General features: G+C 38.4%; 1 protein-coding gene across 1 annotated transcript in view; it reads left to right on the forward strand.

The window, feature by feature from the left end:
- WDR72 (WD repeat domain 72) overlaps positions 1-19,715 on the forward strand; it is a 210,523-nt gene that overhangs the window by 12,873 nt on the left and 177,935 nt on the right. The window contains exons 3-9 of the mRNA XM_042941975.1: positions 3,524-3,602; positions 4,702-4,876; positions 5,550-5,626; positions 6,688-6,807; positions 7,656-7,801; positions 8,184-8,280; positions 13,132-13,273. Of these exons, the coding sequence (XP_042797909.1) occupies positions 3,524-3,602; positions 4,702-4,876; positions 5,550-5,626; positions 6,688-6,807; positions 7,656-7,801; positions 8,184-8,280; positions 13,132-13,273 (836 nt within the window). The remainder of the gene's footprint in view (positions 1-3,523; positions 3,603-4,701; positions 4,877-5,549; positions 5,627-6,687; positions 6,808-7,655; positions 7,802-8,183; positions 8,281-13,131; positions 13,274-19,715) is intronic.

The following is a 19,715-nucleotide window of genomic DNA, read 5'->3' on the forward strand; positions in this document are numbered from 1 at the left end:
GCCAAGTTTCAAAGGAGAGATCAGTCACGAGTCTTATAGGTCTCCCTTTATATGTGAGGGCACGTTTATCCCTTGCTGCTTTCAGAATTTTCTCTTTATCCTTGTATTTTGCCAGTTTCACTATGATATGTCGTGCAGAAGATCGATTCAAGTTACGTCTGAAGGGAGTTCTCTGTGCCTCTTGGATTTCAATGCCTTTTTCCTTCCCCAGTTCAGGGAAGTTCTCAGCTATAATTTGTTCAAGTACCCCTTCAGCACCCTTCCCTCTCTCTTCCTCCTCTGGGATACCAATTATGCGTATATTATTTTTTTTTAGTGTATCACTTAGTTCTCTAATTTTCCCCTCATACTCCTGGATTTTTTTATCTCTCTTTCTTTCAGCTTCCTCTTTCTCCATAACTTTATCTTCTAGTTCACCTATTCTCTCCTCTGCCTCTTCAAGCCTAGCCATCGTGGATTCCATTTTGTTTTGCAATTCGTTTAAAGCGTTTTTCAACTCCTCGTGACTGTTCCTTAGTCCCTCGATCTTTGTGGCAAGAGATTCTCTGCTGTCCTGTATACTGTTTTCAAGCCCAGCGATTAATTTTATGACTATTATTCTAAATTCACTTTCTGTTATATTATTTAAATCCTTTTTGATCAGTTCATTAGCTGTTGTTATTTCCTGGAGATTCTTCTGAGGGGAATTCTTCCGTTTGGTCATTTTGGAGAGTCCCTGGCGTGGTGAGGACCTGCAGTGCACTTCCCCTGTGCTGTGGTGTATAACTGGAGTTAGTGGGCGGGGCCGCAGTCCGACCCGATGTCTGCCCCCAGCCCACTGCTGGGGCCACAGTCAGACTGGTGTGTGCCTTCTCTTCCCCTCTCCTAGGGGCGGGATTCACTGTGGGGTGGCGTGTCCCGTCTGGGCTACTTGCACACTGCCAGGCTTGTGTTGCTGGGGATCTGGCGTATTAGCTGGGGTGGGTAGGCAAGGTGCACGGGGGCTGGAGGGGCAGGCTTAGCTCGCTTCTCCTTAGGTGATCCACTTCAGGAGGAGCCCTGTGGCAGCTGGAGGGAGTCAGATCCGCTGCCGGAGGTTTGGCTCCGCAGAAGCACAGAGTTGGGTGTTTGCGCGGAGCGAGCAAGTTCTCTGGCAGGAACCGGTTCCCTTTGGGATTTTGGCTGGGGGATGGGCGGGGGAGATGGCGCTGGCGCCTTTGTTCCCCGCCAAGCTGAGCTCTGCCGTCCGGGGGCTCAGCAGCTCTCCCTCCCTTTGTCCTCCAGCCTTCCCGCTTTCCGAGCAGAGCTGTTAACTTATGACCTCCCAGACGCTAAGTCGCGCTTGCTTTCGGAACACAGTCCGTCCGGCGCCTCGGCTTTTGCCAGCCAGACTCGGGGGCTCTGCTTGGCCGGCGAGCCGCCCCTCCGCCCCGGCTCCCTCCCGCCAGTCCGTGGAGCGCGCACCGCCTCGCCGCCCTTCCTACCCTCTTCCGTGGGCCTCTAGTCTGCGCTTGACTCCGGAGACTCCCTTCTGCTAATCCTCTGGCGGTTTTCTGGGTTCTTTAGGCAGGTGTAGGTGGAATCTAAGTGATCGGCAGGACGCGCTGTGAGCCCCGCGTCCTCCTACGCTGCCATCTTCCGGAACCCCTCTCAATGCTATTTTTGAAACACAACACATTTGCTTTCTTTTCTTAAAAAGAACTGCTAAGCATAAGAGTCAATTTTTGCTTTGTGGTATTTTTGTATATATATATATTTTCTTACTTTAAGATAGAAAATAAGATGATAAGCAAACAAATAGGGAAAACATTAGAATCCAAGAGAAACATTGGTATCACAGAGAGAGCTTTTACTGATACAGGCTCCAACCTTGGAAAATGGGATTTTATTAGCATGGCTTGATGTCTGGGTCCTAGCCCCAGTATTTTTAAAAAGTTCCCTGATAACTCTCATGTATAGCCAGTTGAGAACCACTGGTTTAGAGATAGCCTTATCTAGAAATAAATTAATGACCAGGAGCTTTGCAAAACCTACATGTGGGGACTCCAACACAGAGCCATGGAATTAGAATCTCTATGGATAATTTTTGAAATATGCACAGGCGATGTACAGCTAGAGTTGAGAACCATGTTAATAAACTCCAATTCCTTATGAAGCTAAACTTTTATATTAATAGTGACTTAAAGTTCTATTTATTTTTATCTTTGACACTTTTTTTTTACCTTTGAGATATATTATTTCAATTTCTACCTTTTTTCCTAGTTTTATTTCACACACACACACACACACACACACACACGTGTGTGCACATTTTCCCTTTGTTTTATTGAGTTACGTGAGTTTTCATATTGCCTCAAATCCTTTTTGGAATACGTTTGGATATAAACAGAGAGAAAAAACTATGAATATTTTGTTTTTATATCTAGAACATGATTTCTCAGCCTCGGTACTAAGGACATTTTGGAGCACCGGGAGAATTCTTTGTTGTGGGGCCCTCCTGTGCATTGCTGGATATTTAGCAGCATTCCTGGCCTTTCCCCACTAGATGCCAGTAGTGTGTTCCTGGTTGTGACAACCAAAAATCTCTTATCATTGTCGGATGTCCTTTGGGAGACAAAATCGCCCCAGGTAGAGAACCACTGATTTAAAGATTGATTTCCAGTGTTTGGCCAGAAAAACAAAAAGGCTGGCAAACACCAAATGCATCTAGCATTTACTATGATTAATTCGTATCTTTTGCTTCTTAATAGCAGCTTCTCCCTTAGAGCTAATAAAGCTATCCTTAATTTTTTCATGGAAAGTTTTGCTTATGTGTTGGAAGTGTGAAAACTGAAGAATATTACCAAACAACTCTAAAACAGCCATTCTGGTTTTTGTGAACTGAAATCACATAGATTTAAATTGCCCTATACTTGGATGCATTTTATCACTGTGTTTCCTAACGGTATGTACATCTTTGTAACATATATGCAACCAAGTCAGAGTTTTGTAAACAATTAGAATTTTCTAAACATGCAGCAGCAAGTGTGATTTCAGCATTTCAGGATAAGCAAAGAAATAAACCATTATCAATTATAGACCAAATATAGCCTCTTGGTGGCACTGTTTATTTTTATAAAAATGATACTTCGGCTCCAGAAGATGCAGCCCTTGATGCGTTATGCTTTTCAGAATATGTAGTTTAAGTTCAGTGAAATAAACCATTTTCAAGAGGATGCAGTTTCCATGGAAAGATTGTTGTACTGTCACTCTAACAGACTGTGATAGCTGTATCCACACAATTTGTTTTAGGTCAGGTTGGTGCTAAGGTAAGGTCTGTAGGCTGGCGGCAGGGTGTAATTACCCAAACAAAAAGACACAGATACAGTATGTCATCCCTGCTAATGACCACAACATTTTCTTGCTCAGTAATCTGTAACAAAAAGCCACATAAACGATCAGGTTGCATTTAAGTGCAGCACTACAGAAAAACTTGGTGGCACAAAAATTATTTCAGCCAATTGACTGGAAAAGACAGAGAATAATACCAAGTTATCTCTGCTAGGGAGATGTGTGTTTGGAATGTCACGAACGGACAGCGTGTGGAGAAGGCCACGCTTCCTTACAGGCACACTGCAATCTGTGTAAGTACATTCAGTCCCTTCAGAACATTTCTGGATTCTGCAATTCCTTCAGAGCATTTTCTAGGCACACATTTAAAGAAATGTCTTTGGGGGGATATTCTTTTCTTTAATTTTTCTTTTGTCCCTGAAATAGAACACTGTCAGTTATCATCTGTTATTTTGGCATTTTCCCCCCAAAGTTAACTATTCAAGAATTGTTTTCCTGATTCTTCCTTTATTTTTGTGTCTTTCCAACATAGATACATTTGAAAGACAGTTTTTTTTTCTTAGTTACACTCCACACACACACAGATACACATGTAGAAAGATTCGGTTTTAATGACAAATTATTTTATAAAAGCAAAAAAGGTTTTCTTGTCTTTAATTTTAACTATGTTTAGGTGGATAGGTTCTTAATTTCTGAATTTCTTATTTAGGAAAAGAGAGCAAAAGGTATAGCGATACCTTTATTTCCCAGTATTTAAAAGAGATTTTACCTTTTGGTAGATGGACTCCCAGCATACAGGTAAGGCAGTTGCATTATACCAATGGTGCTGACAGTGTTTTTTAATGTTTTACTCATTGCTTTTAGCATTGAGGACTTGCACTGCAATATTCACAAACTCCTTTCTGGTGCCAAAATCTTAATAGTGAGAGAGTCTGTCTGGAGTAGAATGTGTTACTCAATCTTTGATAAAAGCTGTTCTCAAAACTTACTTGGCACTAGAATTCCTCACACACTCTTCAAATGTGTTTATTTCTTATTAACATGAAGCAATGTTGCCAGAAGAACCTGATTTTTGTTGTTGTCTATTTCCACATAGCATTCTAGAAATAAAACAATTGTGAACTTTCTATGATTGGAATAAGATTCATTCTTGCTAAAAAGATCCCCCTTTCTCAGGAAAAATACTGAAATACAAAGGAGACTCAAGCCCCAAATCAATACTTTAGCAATGTGGAATCATTGAACTAAAAGAAATTTAACTTGCTATTCATTCAAGTAAATACCTTCATTGAATAGATGATAAAACTAAAATCAGAGGAGTCTTCACCATAGCCCAAATTCTGTTAATTGCTAGTGATAATTCAACTCTTGCTTTGAATTCCATTTCCATAGTATTACCACTGCTCCTTCCGGATGACAGGGGAAGGCTGGCTTTTGTGTTGTGGAGAATATCAAGATGTTCTTATCATCGATGCTAAAAGTTTGGCTGTTATTCACACTTTTATATCATCTCAGTCTCCTGATTGGATCAACTGCCTGTGCATTGTACACTCCATGAGAATTCAAGGTAATAGTTGGGTCTTATAGAACACTAAGAGAATGCATATAAAAAGATCACTTTTGAACTATTTGTTGAGCTACTGGGCAAGAGCTCAGAATACTTCTTTATGTTTACCTGTTGGTGGGGATAGTTCTCTAAGCCAAATCAAAAAACTGAGAACACCCAAGCCAATGGTTCAAGTCGTTAGAAAGTCAGCAAGAGGTCAAGATGAAATGAAAAGAGGAGACCATGTTTCCATGACCCAGTTCATCGGTACATTTCAGGAGTGACAAGCAGGCATTTGTGGTGGATTAGCAAGACGCTTGGAACTTTTGCTTTGCTGTGTCTTCTGGATGTAGTAAAGAAGATAATTCGATTTCTGTAATGAGGGAAGGTTGGCTCCTTACTTATTTCTGAAATAAGAAGATGTAATGTTGACAACATAATCATTTGCAACGTGGCTCTGCTTTTAGTGGCTCTCTATTTAGTGGCTCTCTATTACATGGGGGTCATTTTGAAATTTTGAAACACACTTAAAATGTGATCTAAAATGTTTATTTTTTATCAGAAAAATAACCCTAAAGTTGAATGTGTTCCACCTACGTAACCCTATATAATCCTTAAATGACTATGAAATGGTCTCTACAGCAACCACTTATAACAGTGGTCAACTTTTATGTGACCTTTATTGTTTTTACAGAAGATTCTCTCTTGGTGGTATCAGTAGCTGGTGAGCTCAAAGTATGGGATCTCTCTTCATCTATCAACAGCATTCAGGTTGGTTTGTGAAACTCTATTCTTTATTCTCCAATTTCAAGCATATTTATTGGTGTTTTAAAATTAATTATAAAGGTGTTACCTGCTCATTGTTAAGAGTTCAAATAATGTAGAAGTATATAAATTTTACCTCTGTGTACTCCCCCCATCACTCCTCTAATTGATAACAATTAGACTGTATCCTTCCAACCTGTTCTCAGGGCATATACAAATGTTTTTATGGGCACGTGCGTGTACACACACACACACACACACACACACACATATTGATTACATTTTAATAAAAATAAAGTCCATCATAGAAGAATATCTTTCTGACCCTTACAGCAGAAAGACCCCCTTTCTTCTGAGTGTATGTGAGCAGTAGCAGGAAGATGACTGTGAACAGCTGGGGTCACATGCACTGGGAGTCTAGTATATTTACCTGTTCCTGCATCAGGCTACAATTTGAAGTGGTGGACAAAAAAACAGTCATATTCTATATGCTGATGATAAAATTGTTTCAGCTGCCCCATGCTCTGAGCTCTCCTTTGGAACTTCTTGGAAATTCCTAGAGGAAGCCTAGGAATTGTGTTGCCATAATGAGCCCAAGAAACACACACCAGCATCATCAGAAACTTACTGTGAATATGGTATTCTAGATGTTCTGTGCTGGCCATGCTTTTGTTTTTTCAAAGTACTTATTCATTTTTCTTTTTTATCAGTGAAGGTACTGTAGTTTTTTGTTTTTTTTTTTAATGTTACTTTTTTTGTTTTGTCTTTCCACCACATCTGAAAATGAGAAACTTATTCCTATCTTTACATTCTCAGCATCCAGCACAGTGCCCCACAGAATGCTTGTAGGAATGATTATATATGAGGAATCCTTTAAGCCAAGTGGGTTTCCTGTTCATGGTTTCTTTTGTGAAGTGATTTCTTAGTTCAGGGAACTCAAAAGGAAACTGGGGTAGTTGTTTTTTGTTTTTTATAAAAATGGTCTGATCTACTTCAGGTGTACAGCAGAGCAAGTCATGTATAAATTACCTAGAACCAGCACTAAAGTGTTCTCATTCCTTCTGAAGGAAAAACAAGATGTCTACGAGAAGGAATCCAAATTTCTCGACTCCCTGAACTGCCGGGCAATACGATTTTGCACATACACGGAGAGACTTTTATTGGTGGTATTTTCTAAATGTTGGAAGGTATTATAAAAATGACACGATAAATTGAATTAGTTGTCTTTTATGACCCATTTGTATCAATTTTCCTCTCCCTGCACTCAGCTGTTTTGCTTCTCAGGATATTATATATATAAAGTAGATCCCAATTTTATTAGTAACATACCATAACAATAATGAGCATTTATCTCTGGATTACTTTAAAAATTTGATGCCTGAACTTTAAAATTAAAAAGCAAACTAAACCCTTTCATCTACATACATTGATTTTATTTATAGGCTTTGTCCTTTTCTGCATAGTTGCTATATTCATTTTTAGAGAATATACTTTCTTATGAGTATATTCACTGATCTCTCCATCAAGAAAGAAGAGCTAAGTTATTATCATTTGATAGCATCCCTTTTTCTTTAATGTTTCATATAACTGGCCCAGCTAACAAAACTACATTATCTAACTTATGTTTGATACCATATTTTTGAACAAAAATATAAAATATATAGTGTATCAAAAGGTTTCTGCTGTGTAAACTTTTTGTGTAACAAATTTTTAAAAGTTGAAGTTGGACTACCATATAGAAGGAATAAAATAACATATAAATTTTGGGATTTTTGGCCTCTGTGCTTAATGGGCACATTCTGGAATGGTATAAAGTTTATTCATTAAATCTACCTTAGGATAAATGAAAAAAATAAGTACTAGTAAAAAATTATCTTGGCACATGAGTACAGTGTATCCTGTTATTAATATTTAATATATTGTTGCATTAACACTGCCATCTAAATAGTCTTGATAAGCATAATTTATCTTTCATCTCATTGACAGATTAGATTAGAAGCTTTTGTTAATGTACATCATTAATTTTGTATTTTAGGTTTATGACTATTGTGATTTTTCCCTTCTGCGGACCGAAGTTAGCAGAAGTGGGCAGTTTTTTGCTGGGGGAGAGGTGCTTGCTGCTCACAGAATCATCATCTGGACAGAAGATGGTCACAGTTTTATCTATCAGCTGCTGAACAGGTGGGCTCAGATGGGAGCGGCATACAAAACATTCAGGTAGAAAATGAACTTTGGGAGGTTTATTATGGAAAAATCCCTGCATGCTGCCCATGATCAAAAACCAGAACAAAACAACTTTGGCACTAGAAGATTTACTCTGGGCTTGGGAGGCTTCAGCCTTTGTATGAAACAGCAGGGGATGAAGGAATGAGATTAACCATGTATAACTTGTACAGCTGGTGCTGGGTTTTCAAAAAGTCACTTGTAATTATTAACCCAACAATTTCTAACTAGAGTTTAGAAACTTGAATGGTACCATCCGGCTTTTGAAAGTGGGAGGAGGAAAAAAACGAATAAAGAACCTCAAAGTTCTCAACTCTGCTTTTTATTTTTCACCATGCAGTGGGCTTTCAAAAAGCATATACCCTGCTGATGGAAGAGTGCTTAAAGAGACCATTTATCCTCATTTACTGTGCTCTACTTCTGTGCAGGAAAATAAGGTAATGCAAGGAGAGAGTGACTGCCTCAAAGCTGCTTCACTCTGCGTCTTAGATAAGTGTTGCTTTGTCTGTAACAGAGAATCAGACTTGAAAAAATTGAATGGAAGAATCACATGAAGTTGTCAACGAGAAAATCAAATCTAATTGTTAATGGGTACTGAAGAGAAAACTTTGCCTTCGAAAAATATATATTTTAAAGCTGGAGTAACTAAATGATATATATTCGTTATAGAAAAATTAAAATTAAAAGTTAAAAGTGGAGGAAGTAAAATTCATAATTTTGCCACCATAAATATTCACAAGGAATATTTTTTATGTATTTACTTATTTTAATGGGAAATTTTTCAAATATTTAAAAAGTTTCAAGAAGTGTACAGTGATCACTCATCTACCCTCCATCATCTACCTCCACTCATCTACCAATTGTCAACATTTTGCCATATTAATTCTCTCTCACTCTCTCGCCCCACCCCCCACCTTGCCACACATACACATTGTTCACTGACCCTTTGGAAAAATGATTTGATATGAAGTTATTAACATTTTGATGTGTCTACTCCAGTTTTTAAATTTTATCAAATGGTTTATATCCTGCTTTTTTTTTTAACTCAATATTATCGTTTTTGCATATGTTTAGCTATTCTTCTGAATAAATTTTCTTGGTAAAACAAGTATAATTATGAGTCCTGGCAGACTTGAGGATATAATTGTGTGTTTTTACTTGACTGAATTTTATCTTTACACTCTATGAAGTCTGATCATTTAAAGTTGTTTTATTTTAGTAGTGCTAACCAAAGTGAGGTTTGTTCTTGCTGTTATGATTGTGAACCTGTGGACTTAGTCATCAGTTAATTATCCAAGGAGGTATTTCATGGAGAATAAGGACTTTGGATTACTGACGTGTCAACCAAGGAAAAGTTATTTTTTACGGACTGATGGTTTGCTTAATTTGGCAGCTTAGCCACTGGAGAACCTATAGTTCTGTAATTGTCCCTTTAACATATCTACAGGGTTTTGTTGCAAAAACTTGATTAAAAAACTGCCAGCCCAAAATTAGAACTCTAAGTGCCACTGGGGCACAGGCAAACTTCAGAATTGTGGCATCAAACACTATTTCTAAAGTCATCTGTGAGTGGCAATGGAGTCTTGCTTCACTGTTGATTATAAGAGCAGTAGTGTGGCTTACTTAGAAAAGCATTTTTAGTTATTTTGTAAAGGACCTGCCTGCCCATTCTTTCCTTTAGCACCAGAATGCACTTTTTATAAAGCAGTTTTCCCCAAAAGCTAAAATGTAGGTAGTATCCTTTAAGATCTTCTAGTCGATTGCACATATTGGTGCTGAAGAAAAACACAGCAATTATAAATTAACTTAAAAAAAAATACTAACCTTAGGGAAAGCTACCTTATTTTGTTCCTCAAAATATGAAGACATAGATCTATGGATCTTCTATCAATAATTTTTAAATATTCTTTTTTTTAAGTTTATTTTTGAGAGAGAGAAAGAGGACACATGCTATTGAGGGAAGGGGAGAGAGAGAGAGAAAATCTGAAGCAGGCTCCAAGCTGTCAGCACAAAGCCTGACGCAGGGCTCAAACTCACGAACCACGAGATCATGACCTGAGCTGGAGTTGGCTGCTTAACTGACTGAGCCACCCAGATGCCCCACAACAATTCTTGTTTAGACAACGACAGTTATTTATCTTAAACGTGGGAAATACTAGGAAGCCAGTGAAATATGAATAGAATAATCGGAAACTTAAAGAAGCCGGTCTACCCATCCTCACACTCTTGCTTGCCCTTTGTCCAGCCAGAAGTTAAAGTCTGACATTATTTTCCTTATTCAAAACATCGCCAATATTCACTAACTATAAGATTTCTTAATCTCTCCTGAAGTTAGAAGGTAACATTTTGATGGGGTGGGAGATAAGTTTGATAAGTACAAGGAGCTTAGAAAAGGGTATTCTATAAATATGTAGTATTAAGTAGACTCTTCTTTTGGAATGGCACCAATAGACATAAATCTCAGTGTGTAACAGTAACATGTTCCCACAGTTACCATTTGTGATGTTCGGAATATATCTGCTGATGGAGTTGTAGTAGCAAAATGAGACTCGCCCTTCCTTTCAGTAGCTTCGTGAGAGTCTCCCAATGTTCTAATGACAGCTGATGATCACTGAGGCCTGTGGCAGGGGTCCTGGTTGTTGAGATAAGGTACTGGCTTTCAGAGTCTTAGCTGTGGAGTAACTCTGCAGTGCTGAGTTAAGGGGTAGTTGAGGCAGAGGTAGCCTGAGGATTGCATGTAAGGAATTTGGGTGCATGAACTAAGAGTAATAACGATGATGCTGATCAGTAATTTTTTTTTTTAGTCCTTGTTATTATCAAATATACACACTCCTCCATTTACATGCATTCCCACCATGGCCTCACTTTGCAAATCATGTTCAGAAAGGTTAATTCCTAGGATTTGAACCTGGGCAGTTTGGCCCAAGTCTGGCAGTTGGACTTTGGAGCAAGTTTCTCAGTTGTTCCGAAAAGTGGATAATAAGAATGGTTCATAGGTACTGAGTATGTGCCAAATGCAGGGCACCATTCTAAGCACCTCACCTTTATCAATTCATTAATCCTGACAGCAATCCTATAGAGTAGGTGTTTTTACTGGCCTTCTTTCACATTTAGGGAAAATGAGACACAGAGAGGTTAAGTAAATTGTCTAAATCAAGTAATTGGTGCTTTTAATAGAGTTAGTATGTGCTAAAACCAGGAGTTGAACCCAGGCAGTTAACTCAAGAGAATTTGCTGGGGTTTTTTGTTTTTTGTTTTGTTTTGTTTTTTTTTTTTTTTGGTTTGTTTTTTTAATGCTTAATTTATTTTGAGAGAGAGAAAGAGAGAGCGAGCAGGGGAGGGGCAGGGAGAGAGGGAGAGGGAGGATCCCAAACAGGCTCCATGCTGTCAGCACAGAGCCTGATGTGGGATTCAGTCCCATGAACTGTGAGATCATGACCTGAACCACAATCAAGAGACACTTAACCAATTGAGCTACACAGGTGCCCCGAGAATTCACTCTTAAGGGCTATTTTATTACCTCCTGTAGGGCAGGTGTTCCTTGTGATACACCCTGGGTACTGTGGTGACAAATCAGAGTTCATATGGTAAGGGGCTCTGAGGGGAGTGTCCAAGTGAATAGCAGAATCAGAGAGGGATACTGCAAAGGATGAGGGCGGAGGTGACAAGGCGTGGGTGTGAGCAAGTGATGAATGGCAGTGGCATAGTAGGTACAGAGGGAGAACAGCAGCACCAGAGCATACGCTGTTGGGGGAAATGAGGCATGCTGCCTGCCACCAACCACAGGAACCGAGTAACGGCTCAGCTTCTCTGTATCAAAATCATGAGGGAGTGGAACTAGTCAGCTCTAAGGTTCTTCAAGGTCAAGAGAGTTTGAGAAGCTAGTTTGCTGGTTTACCCAAATTGTATTGACACGGTTTCTAACACCTACAAAAGTGATGGATTGAGAAGTATAAGACTTGAAAGTGCCTTCTAAATCTGTAGAAGCAACTTCCTAGGAGCTGTTTTCTCCTCTGCAGTGCTCTCATGTTGGAGGACTACCTTGGTTGTATGCTCTTGGATTCCTTTCTTACTCTCTTCCTGTCTTAGTTTTCTTTTCTCCATAACAGGAATAATGGCAGTGTTTACTTACTCTGTAGCTTTGTTGTGAGGAATAAATATAGCAATGCTTTGGCCTTTAATACTCCTCAGATACATTACAGAATTTTTCCAATAATACATCAAAGTCCTGACCTTCAAACATATTTTCTAATGAGGAACTATCTATCACTTTCTTAGACTTCTTTACTTCTAGCACCAGCAGTTGGCTTTCTTTCCAGGGTGACTTTTCTTTGTACATCAAAAGAAGTTTTTGTTTTTATAATCACTTAATCATTTTGATGCCTTGTTCATAATCTCTATATGCAAGTCTGCCCAAAGAACATCTGCACTGCACTCAGGCACTAGAGACTCTAGACCCATTACACTGATAAAAGCATGTCTTCCAGAACTCTGGTGCTTAATATTCATACTCTGCCTCAGCAAAATTATAACCTCAGCAAAATTATATTTATGTACATAACCTTATGTACATAAATATATAATATATTAATATAAACTATAACTATATACTTAATTATATTAGTATTTATTTGTTTATTTACTTGTTTATGTTATGGACTCATTTTTATTTCTGATCTCCTAGAATGTTTAAAATCAAGTATATTAAATATGAAAAGTAGTTAACAGAAAGTTGAAAGCATGTTAATAACACAAAATTACCACACATATATTACTTGTTGCTATTGTAATTGACAATGGAACTTAAGGGACCATAAAGAAATCAGGCCTCCTTAGTGGACAGTAGGGTATGGTCATGAAGACATGGACTCTTTGCTGTCTATAACACTTTAGGTAAATCAACCTCTCACTCTCAGTTTATTCATTTGGGAAATGGAGACCATGATAGTGCCAACCTCAGAGAATTAATGTGAGGATTATTTAGCGGAATAAATGTAAAGCCTCTAACATTATGTGTAATACAGACACAGAACATTAAGTACATGTTAAATAGTCTTAGTAACTCTCTGAAGTCTAGCTGTGGACTTTGCTTATTTTATAATTTTTTTTTTGTCTTGAGTAAGAGATAATGTCACTTAAGTTACCTGAAATTTTTGAAAGATCAGGAAGCAAATGGAAACAATTCAGTTAATCTATGAAGTCTTGTTCCTCCATTTGAAAATAGTGGTTGTCATTTTATATTCAGATATTTTTTTCTACATAAAAGCTAACTTTTTGTTTTGGACCAGGGCCTTTCCTTTGTTATGGGCTACATGAATGAAAGGAAAGAGCCTTTTTATAAGATACTATTCTCTGGAGAAGTCTCAGGAAGAATTACTTTGTGGCACATTCCTGATGTTCCTGTATCCAAGTTTGATGGCTCTCCTAGAGGTAAGACAGTTTCTAATCTATTTCTAATCACATGTCTTCTGAGAACTAGTTTATAATTAACTCAGTGTTTTTCTCATTTGAGTAACATGAGGCTACAAATAAGACAAATTTTCTTGTGTACCACACTATGCATTAGGTGCCAACATAAAAGGAGGTATAAACATGATGTTTATAGATCTTATACAACAATACAACCGATACAATTCAAATTAACATCAATTTAACAGGAATGATGTTTTATTCAAATGAAATGGATGCTTATATGTGGATGTAGGATAGGTTGACATGCCATACTCATTTTTTTGAATTTGTCATGCCCATATCCTGTACCCTTTACAACCAGTTCCTCTATTGGTATTATTACAGCTGCTTGGAACAGGAGGGACAGATATAAACTTGGCCACTAAACCATTTGGCTCTTTGAATGATTAGATGATTTAGCATTTGCTTATTTTCATTTTTCTTAGAATACAAAACTGAAGTCATTAAAGGAAACATTATTGTGGAGAACCTTCAAGCTCCTGAGACTTAGGTATTCCAAAATGAGGAAGCCCATCTTACTCTTTTTCCCTTACTCCCAAATCATTAAGTCATCTGTGAATCATTGTCTCGGGCACAGCAGAAACATAGTCCTCCACATTTGAATTCCAAAGCACAAGTTTCTGTTACTTAACAAATTTACTGGCATAATTTTAAGGTTCTTTGTCCCAAATGTTTTCAAAACGGTTCCTAATAGTCCTAGGTTAATAAGAAAATGGCCAAAAAAAAAAAAAAAAAAAAAAAAGATTTAGAACCTGGTATTGTGTATGGAAAAGTTTCTTACAAGTTCAATTTTAAGAATTAAAATGTATACCATGCCCCTGCTAAGGCCACCTAATGGTTGCCCTAGGATTTCTCATGTATGTTCCACCGCCAGCAGTGGAATTAAGGAAGCATTTACGTAAGCTTCTTTATAATTAGAATAATAGAGAAGAGGAGCCAAGATGGCGGAACAGCATGGAAGTTTTTTTTGTGTCTCGTGTGAATGAAATAGAGCCAGATAAACACTAAACTATCCTGCACACCTAGAAAACTGATGTGAAGATTACACAACAATCTGCACAACCTGAACCACAGAACACAGTGGCGCGGAGAGATGAACTGGGGGAGACAGAAGCCGCGGAGGGAAGAGAGTGGTTTCTGCTTGTGGAGGGAGGACAGAGATGGTGGGGAGAATACGGGAAAAGCACCCCACCACCACCACCAAAAGCAGCTGGAGAGGAAGTGGAAAAGTGGAAACAGCCGCAGGGACTGAACTAAAAAGGGAGAAAGAAAGAAGAGGGTTTAAATTCCATTAAGAATGTATAGGGGCGCCTGGGTGGCGCAGTCGGTTAAGCGTCCGACTTCAGCCAGGTCACGATCTCGCGGTCCGTGAGTTCGAGCCCCGCGTCAGGCTCTGGGCTGATGGCTCGGAGCCTGGAGCCTGTTTCCGATTCTGTGTCTCCCTCTCTCTCTGCCCCTCCCCCGTTCATGCTCTGTCTCTCTCTGTCCCAAAAATAAATAAAAAAACGTTGAAAAAAAAAAATGTTTAAAAAAAAAGAATGTATAAACAGGGGGAGTGCAGAGTCTGAAACTCCACAGTTTGATAACAGCAGGTGCTCTGGTGGGAAGGGTGAATCCCCAGGAGCAGAGTGAAGTCTGGGAGGTCTTCGGACCACATGAGGAGAGGCGTTTCCCCTGCTGGGAGGGCTCCCCACAGGCAAAGGTCCCATCAGACCCTGGAGAACAACCATATTCGCTGGTGCTGGAACAAGGTTGTGAAGAGTGAAGCCTGGAGCCAGATGTGTGTTGTGATTTTCCATAATCCCTGAAACGCTGCTGCTACATGATCATGTGAACTTTTTCTGGGCTGGGCTGTCACCCAGCGGCAGTTTCTGGGCATCAACAGCAGCACGGTCCCGTGAACTTTCCTGGGTACAGCCAGCACCTGGCCCTTACTTGGTGAGACCCTCCTGCAGAGGGGTAGAACGGGTCAAAGCTTCAGTCCCTCAGAAATGGGGGGTCAGGAAACACAGCCGCATCTGAGATAAAACTCAGGAGGGAGGTGCCACCTGGCAACCTGACGGCTTGGTAATGGACAGTGTAAAAGCAGGGAGTAGACAGAAGCCAGAGACAAAGGATGGGTGTGCCATTGCTAATTGGGGAGAGGAGAGTTCTGATACTAAAGACTGGGTAGCTGGGTGATGCCATTTTCACCCCTCCCACGCATGTGCATACAGACCTACATGGGCCACAACAATCCACCTGAGTAAGCTAAGCAGTGTCATCTAGTGGAGAGTGGAGCCATTTCACTAAGCCCCGCCCAACTCGGCCAAGCTTGCTCTTCAGGAATACCACATGTCTCCATGCCTGCTTAGTTTATGGACTATAAATTGCTTCATAGTTTGACTTCTAGGGGAAAATGATGTAATTTCAATCGTATTTCAGTCTGTTCACTGGTCCATCTATTCAATTTTCTTTTTGTTTTCTTTTTCATTTCTTTTCTTTTTCTTGAATACAGAAAGAAAAAATTATTTTTATTTTCAATTTTTATTAAGAATATTTTTCTTTAATTTTTTCTACTATATTGTTTACTTTTTTGTAAATTTTTCAAATCCTATTTTACTCCCATCGTTTCATTTTATTCTATTTCATTCTATTCATTATTTCAAATTTTCAAACGTTTTCCTTTTTTTTTTTCTTTTTCTTTTTTCTCCCCCACTTTTTCTCTAATCTATCAAGCTCCTTTCAACACCCAGACCAAAACACACCTAGGATCTAGCATCATTTATTTGATTTCTGTGTGTGTGTGTGTGTGTGTGTGTTGTTTTTAATTTTTTAATTTTAATTTGTTTTTACCGTATTCCTTTTCTTCCTTCAAAATTTTGAAACAAAGGAATTCACCCAAAAGAAAGAGCAGAAAGAAACAACAGCCAGGGACTTAATCAACAGAGACACAAGCAAGATATCTGAACCAGAATTTAGAATCATGATAATAAGAATACTAGCTGGGGTTGAAAATATATTAGAATCCCTTTCTTCAGAGATAAAAAAACAAAGTAAAAGCTAGTCAAGATGAAATAAAAAAATGCTACAACTGAGCTTCAATCTCAAATGCTTGCCAAGGCGGCAAGAGTGGATGAGGAAGAGCAGCAAATCAGCGATATAGACAACAAACTTATGGAGAATAATGAAGCAGAAAAAAAGAGGGAGACTAAGGCAAAAGAACATGATTTAAAAATTAGAGAAATCAGTGATTCATTAAAAAGGAACAACATCAGAATCATAGTGGTCCCAGAAGATGAAGAGAGAGAAATAGGCGTAGAAGGGTTATGTGAGCAAATCATAGTGGAAAACTTTCCTAACCTGGGAAATGACACAGACATCAAAATCCAGGAAACACAGAGGACTCCCATTAGATTCAACAAAAACCGACCATCGACAAAGCACATCATAGTCTAAATCACAAAATACTCAAGCAAAGAAAGGATCATGAAAGCAGCAAGGGGAAAAAAGTCCTTAACCTACGAGGGAAGACAGATCAGGTTTACAGCAGACCTATCCACAGAAACTTGGCAGGCCAGAAAGGAATGGCAGGATATATTCAATGTGCTAAATCGGAAAAAATATGCAGCCAAGAATTCTTTATCCAGCAAGGCTGTCATTCAAAATAGAAGGGGAGATTAAAAGTTTCCCAGACAAAAAATAAAGGAGTTCATGACCACTAAACCAGCCCTGCAAGAAATTTTAAGGGGGGCTCTCTGAGGGGAGAAAAGCAATAAATGAATGAATGAATGAGCAAATTATAAATACATACATACATACATACATACATACATAAATACCAAAAGCAACAAAGACTAGAAAGGACCAGAGAACACCATCAGACACTCCCAACTCTACAAGAAACATAATGGCAATAAATTCATATGTTTCAGTACTCTCTCTAAATATCAATGGACTAAATGCTCTAATCAAAAGACATAGGGTAACAGAATGGATAAGAAAATAAGAGCTATCTATATGCTGTTTACAAGAGACCCACTTTAGACCTAAAGACACCTTCAAATTGAAAAGTAAGGGGATGGAGAACATCTATCATGCTAATGGTTGACAAAAGAAAGCCAGAGTAGCCATACTTATATCAGACAATCTAGATTTTAAAATAAGGACTGTAACAAGAGATGAAGAAGGTTGTTATATCATAATGAAGGGGTCTATCCACCAAGAAGACCTAGCAATTGTAAACATTTAAGCTCCAAATGTGTGAGCACCCAAATACATAAATCAGTTAATCACAAACATAAGAAACTCAATGATAATAATACCATCATAGTAGGGGACTTCAACACCCCACTTACAACAATGGAGAGATCATCTAAACAGACAGTCAACAAGGAAACAATGGCTTTGAATGACACACTGGACCAGGTGGACTTAACATATATATTCAGAACATTTTATCCTAAAACAGTGGAATATACATTCTTCTCCAGTGCACATGGAACGTTGTCCAGAATAGATCACCGGCTGGGACATAAATCAGCCCTCAACAAGTTCAAAAGATCGAGATCACAGCGTGCATGTTTTCAGACCACAATGATATGAAACTCGAGATCAACCACAAGAAAAAATTTGGAAAGATAACAAATACTTGGAGACTAAAGAACATCCTACTAAAGAATGAATGGGCTAACCAAGAAGTTAAAGAGGAAATTAAAAAGTACATGGAAGCCAATGAAAATGATAACACCACAGCCCAAAACCTCTAGGATGCAGCAAAGGCAGTCCTAAGAGGGAAGTATATAGCAATCCAGGCCTTCGTACAGGAAGAAGAAAGGTCTCAGATCCACAACGTAACCTTACACCTAAAAGATCTGGGAAAAGAACAGCAAACAAAACCCAAAACCAGCAGAAGACAGGGAATAATAAAGAGTAGAGCAGAAATCAATGGTATCAAAACCAAACCAAACCAAACCAAACCAAAACAAAACAAAAACAGTAAAACAGATCAATGAAACCAGAAGCTGGTTCTTTGAAGGAGTTAACAAAATTGATAAACCACTAGCCAGTTTGATCAAAAAGAAAAAGGAAAGGAGCCAAATAAATAAAATCAAGAAAGAGGAGAGATCACAACCAACACAGCAGAAATAAAAACAATAAGACAACATTATAAGCAATTATACACCAATAAAATGGGGAATCTGGAAGAAATGGACAAGTTCCTAGAAACATATAAACTACCAAAACTGAAACAGGATGAAATAAAAAATTGGAACAGACCATTACCAGTAAAGAAATCAAATTAGTAATAAAAATCTCCCAAAAAAACAAGAGCCCAGGGCCAGATAGCTTTCTAAGGGAATTCTACCAAACATTTAAGGAAGAGTTAAAACCTATCCTCTTGAAGCTGTTCTAAAAAATCTAAACGGGAGGAAAACTTCCAAATTCTTTCTATGAAGCCAGCATTACCTTGATTCCAAAACCAGACAAAGACCCCACTACAAAGAAGAACTAAGACCAATTTCCCTGATAAACATGGATGCAAAAATCCTCAACAAGATATTAGCCAACCAGATCCAACAATACATTAAAAAAATGTGGTGAATCCTACCTAAATCCCTACCTGGGATGCAGGGCTGATTCATCACATTAATAAAAGAAAAGACAAGAACCACATGATCCTCTCAACAGATGCAAGGAAAGCATTTGACAAAATACAGCATCCTTTCTAGACAAAAACCCTCAAGAAAGTAGGAAAAAAGTATTAAACCTTGAGATCATAAAAGCTATATATGAATGCCAATATCATCCTCAGTGGGGAATATCTGAGAGCTTTCCCCCTAAGGTCAGGAACAAGACCACTCTCACCACTGTTATTCAACATAGTGTTAGAAGTCTTAGCCTGTGCAATCAGACAACACAAAGAAATAAAAGGCATCCAAATCAGCCAGGAGGAGGTCAAACTTTCACTCTTTGAAGATGACGTGATACTTAATTTGGAAAACCCCAAAGATTTCAGCAAAAAACTGCTAGAACTGGTCCATGAATTCAGCAAAATGACAGGATATAAAATCAATGCACAGAAATCAGTTGCATTCCTATTCACCAACAATGAAGCAATAGAAAGAGAAATCAAGGAATTGATTCCATTTACAATTGCACCAAAAACCATAAGATACCTAGGAATAAATCTAACCAAAGAGGTGAAAAATCTATACACTGAAAACTATAGAAAGCTTATGAAAGAAATTGAAGAAGACACAAATAAAATGGAAAAAGATTCCATGCTCCTCGATAGTAAGAACAAATGTTGTTAAAATGTCAATACTACCCAAAGCAATCTACATATTCAATGCAATCCCTATCAAACTAACACCAGCATTCTTCACAGAGCTAGAACAAACAATCCTAAAATTTGTAT

The sequence above is a fragment of the Panthera leo genome, chromosome B3, assembly GCF_018350215.1.
Source record: "Panthera leo isolate Ple1 chromosome B3, P.leo_Ple1_pat1.1, whole genome shotgun sequence".
NCBI lineage: Eukaryota > Metazoa > Chordata > Mammalia > Carnivora > Felidae > Panthera > Panthera leo.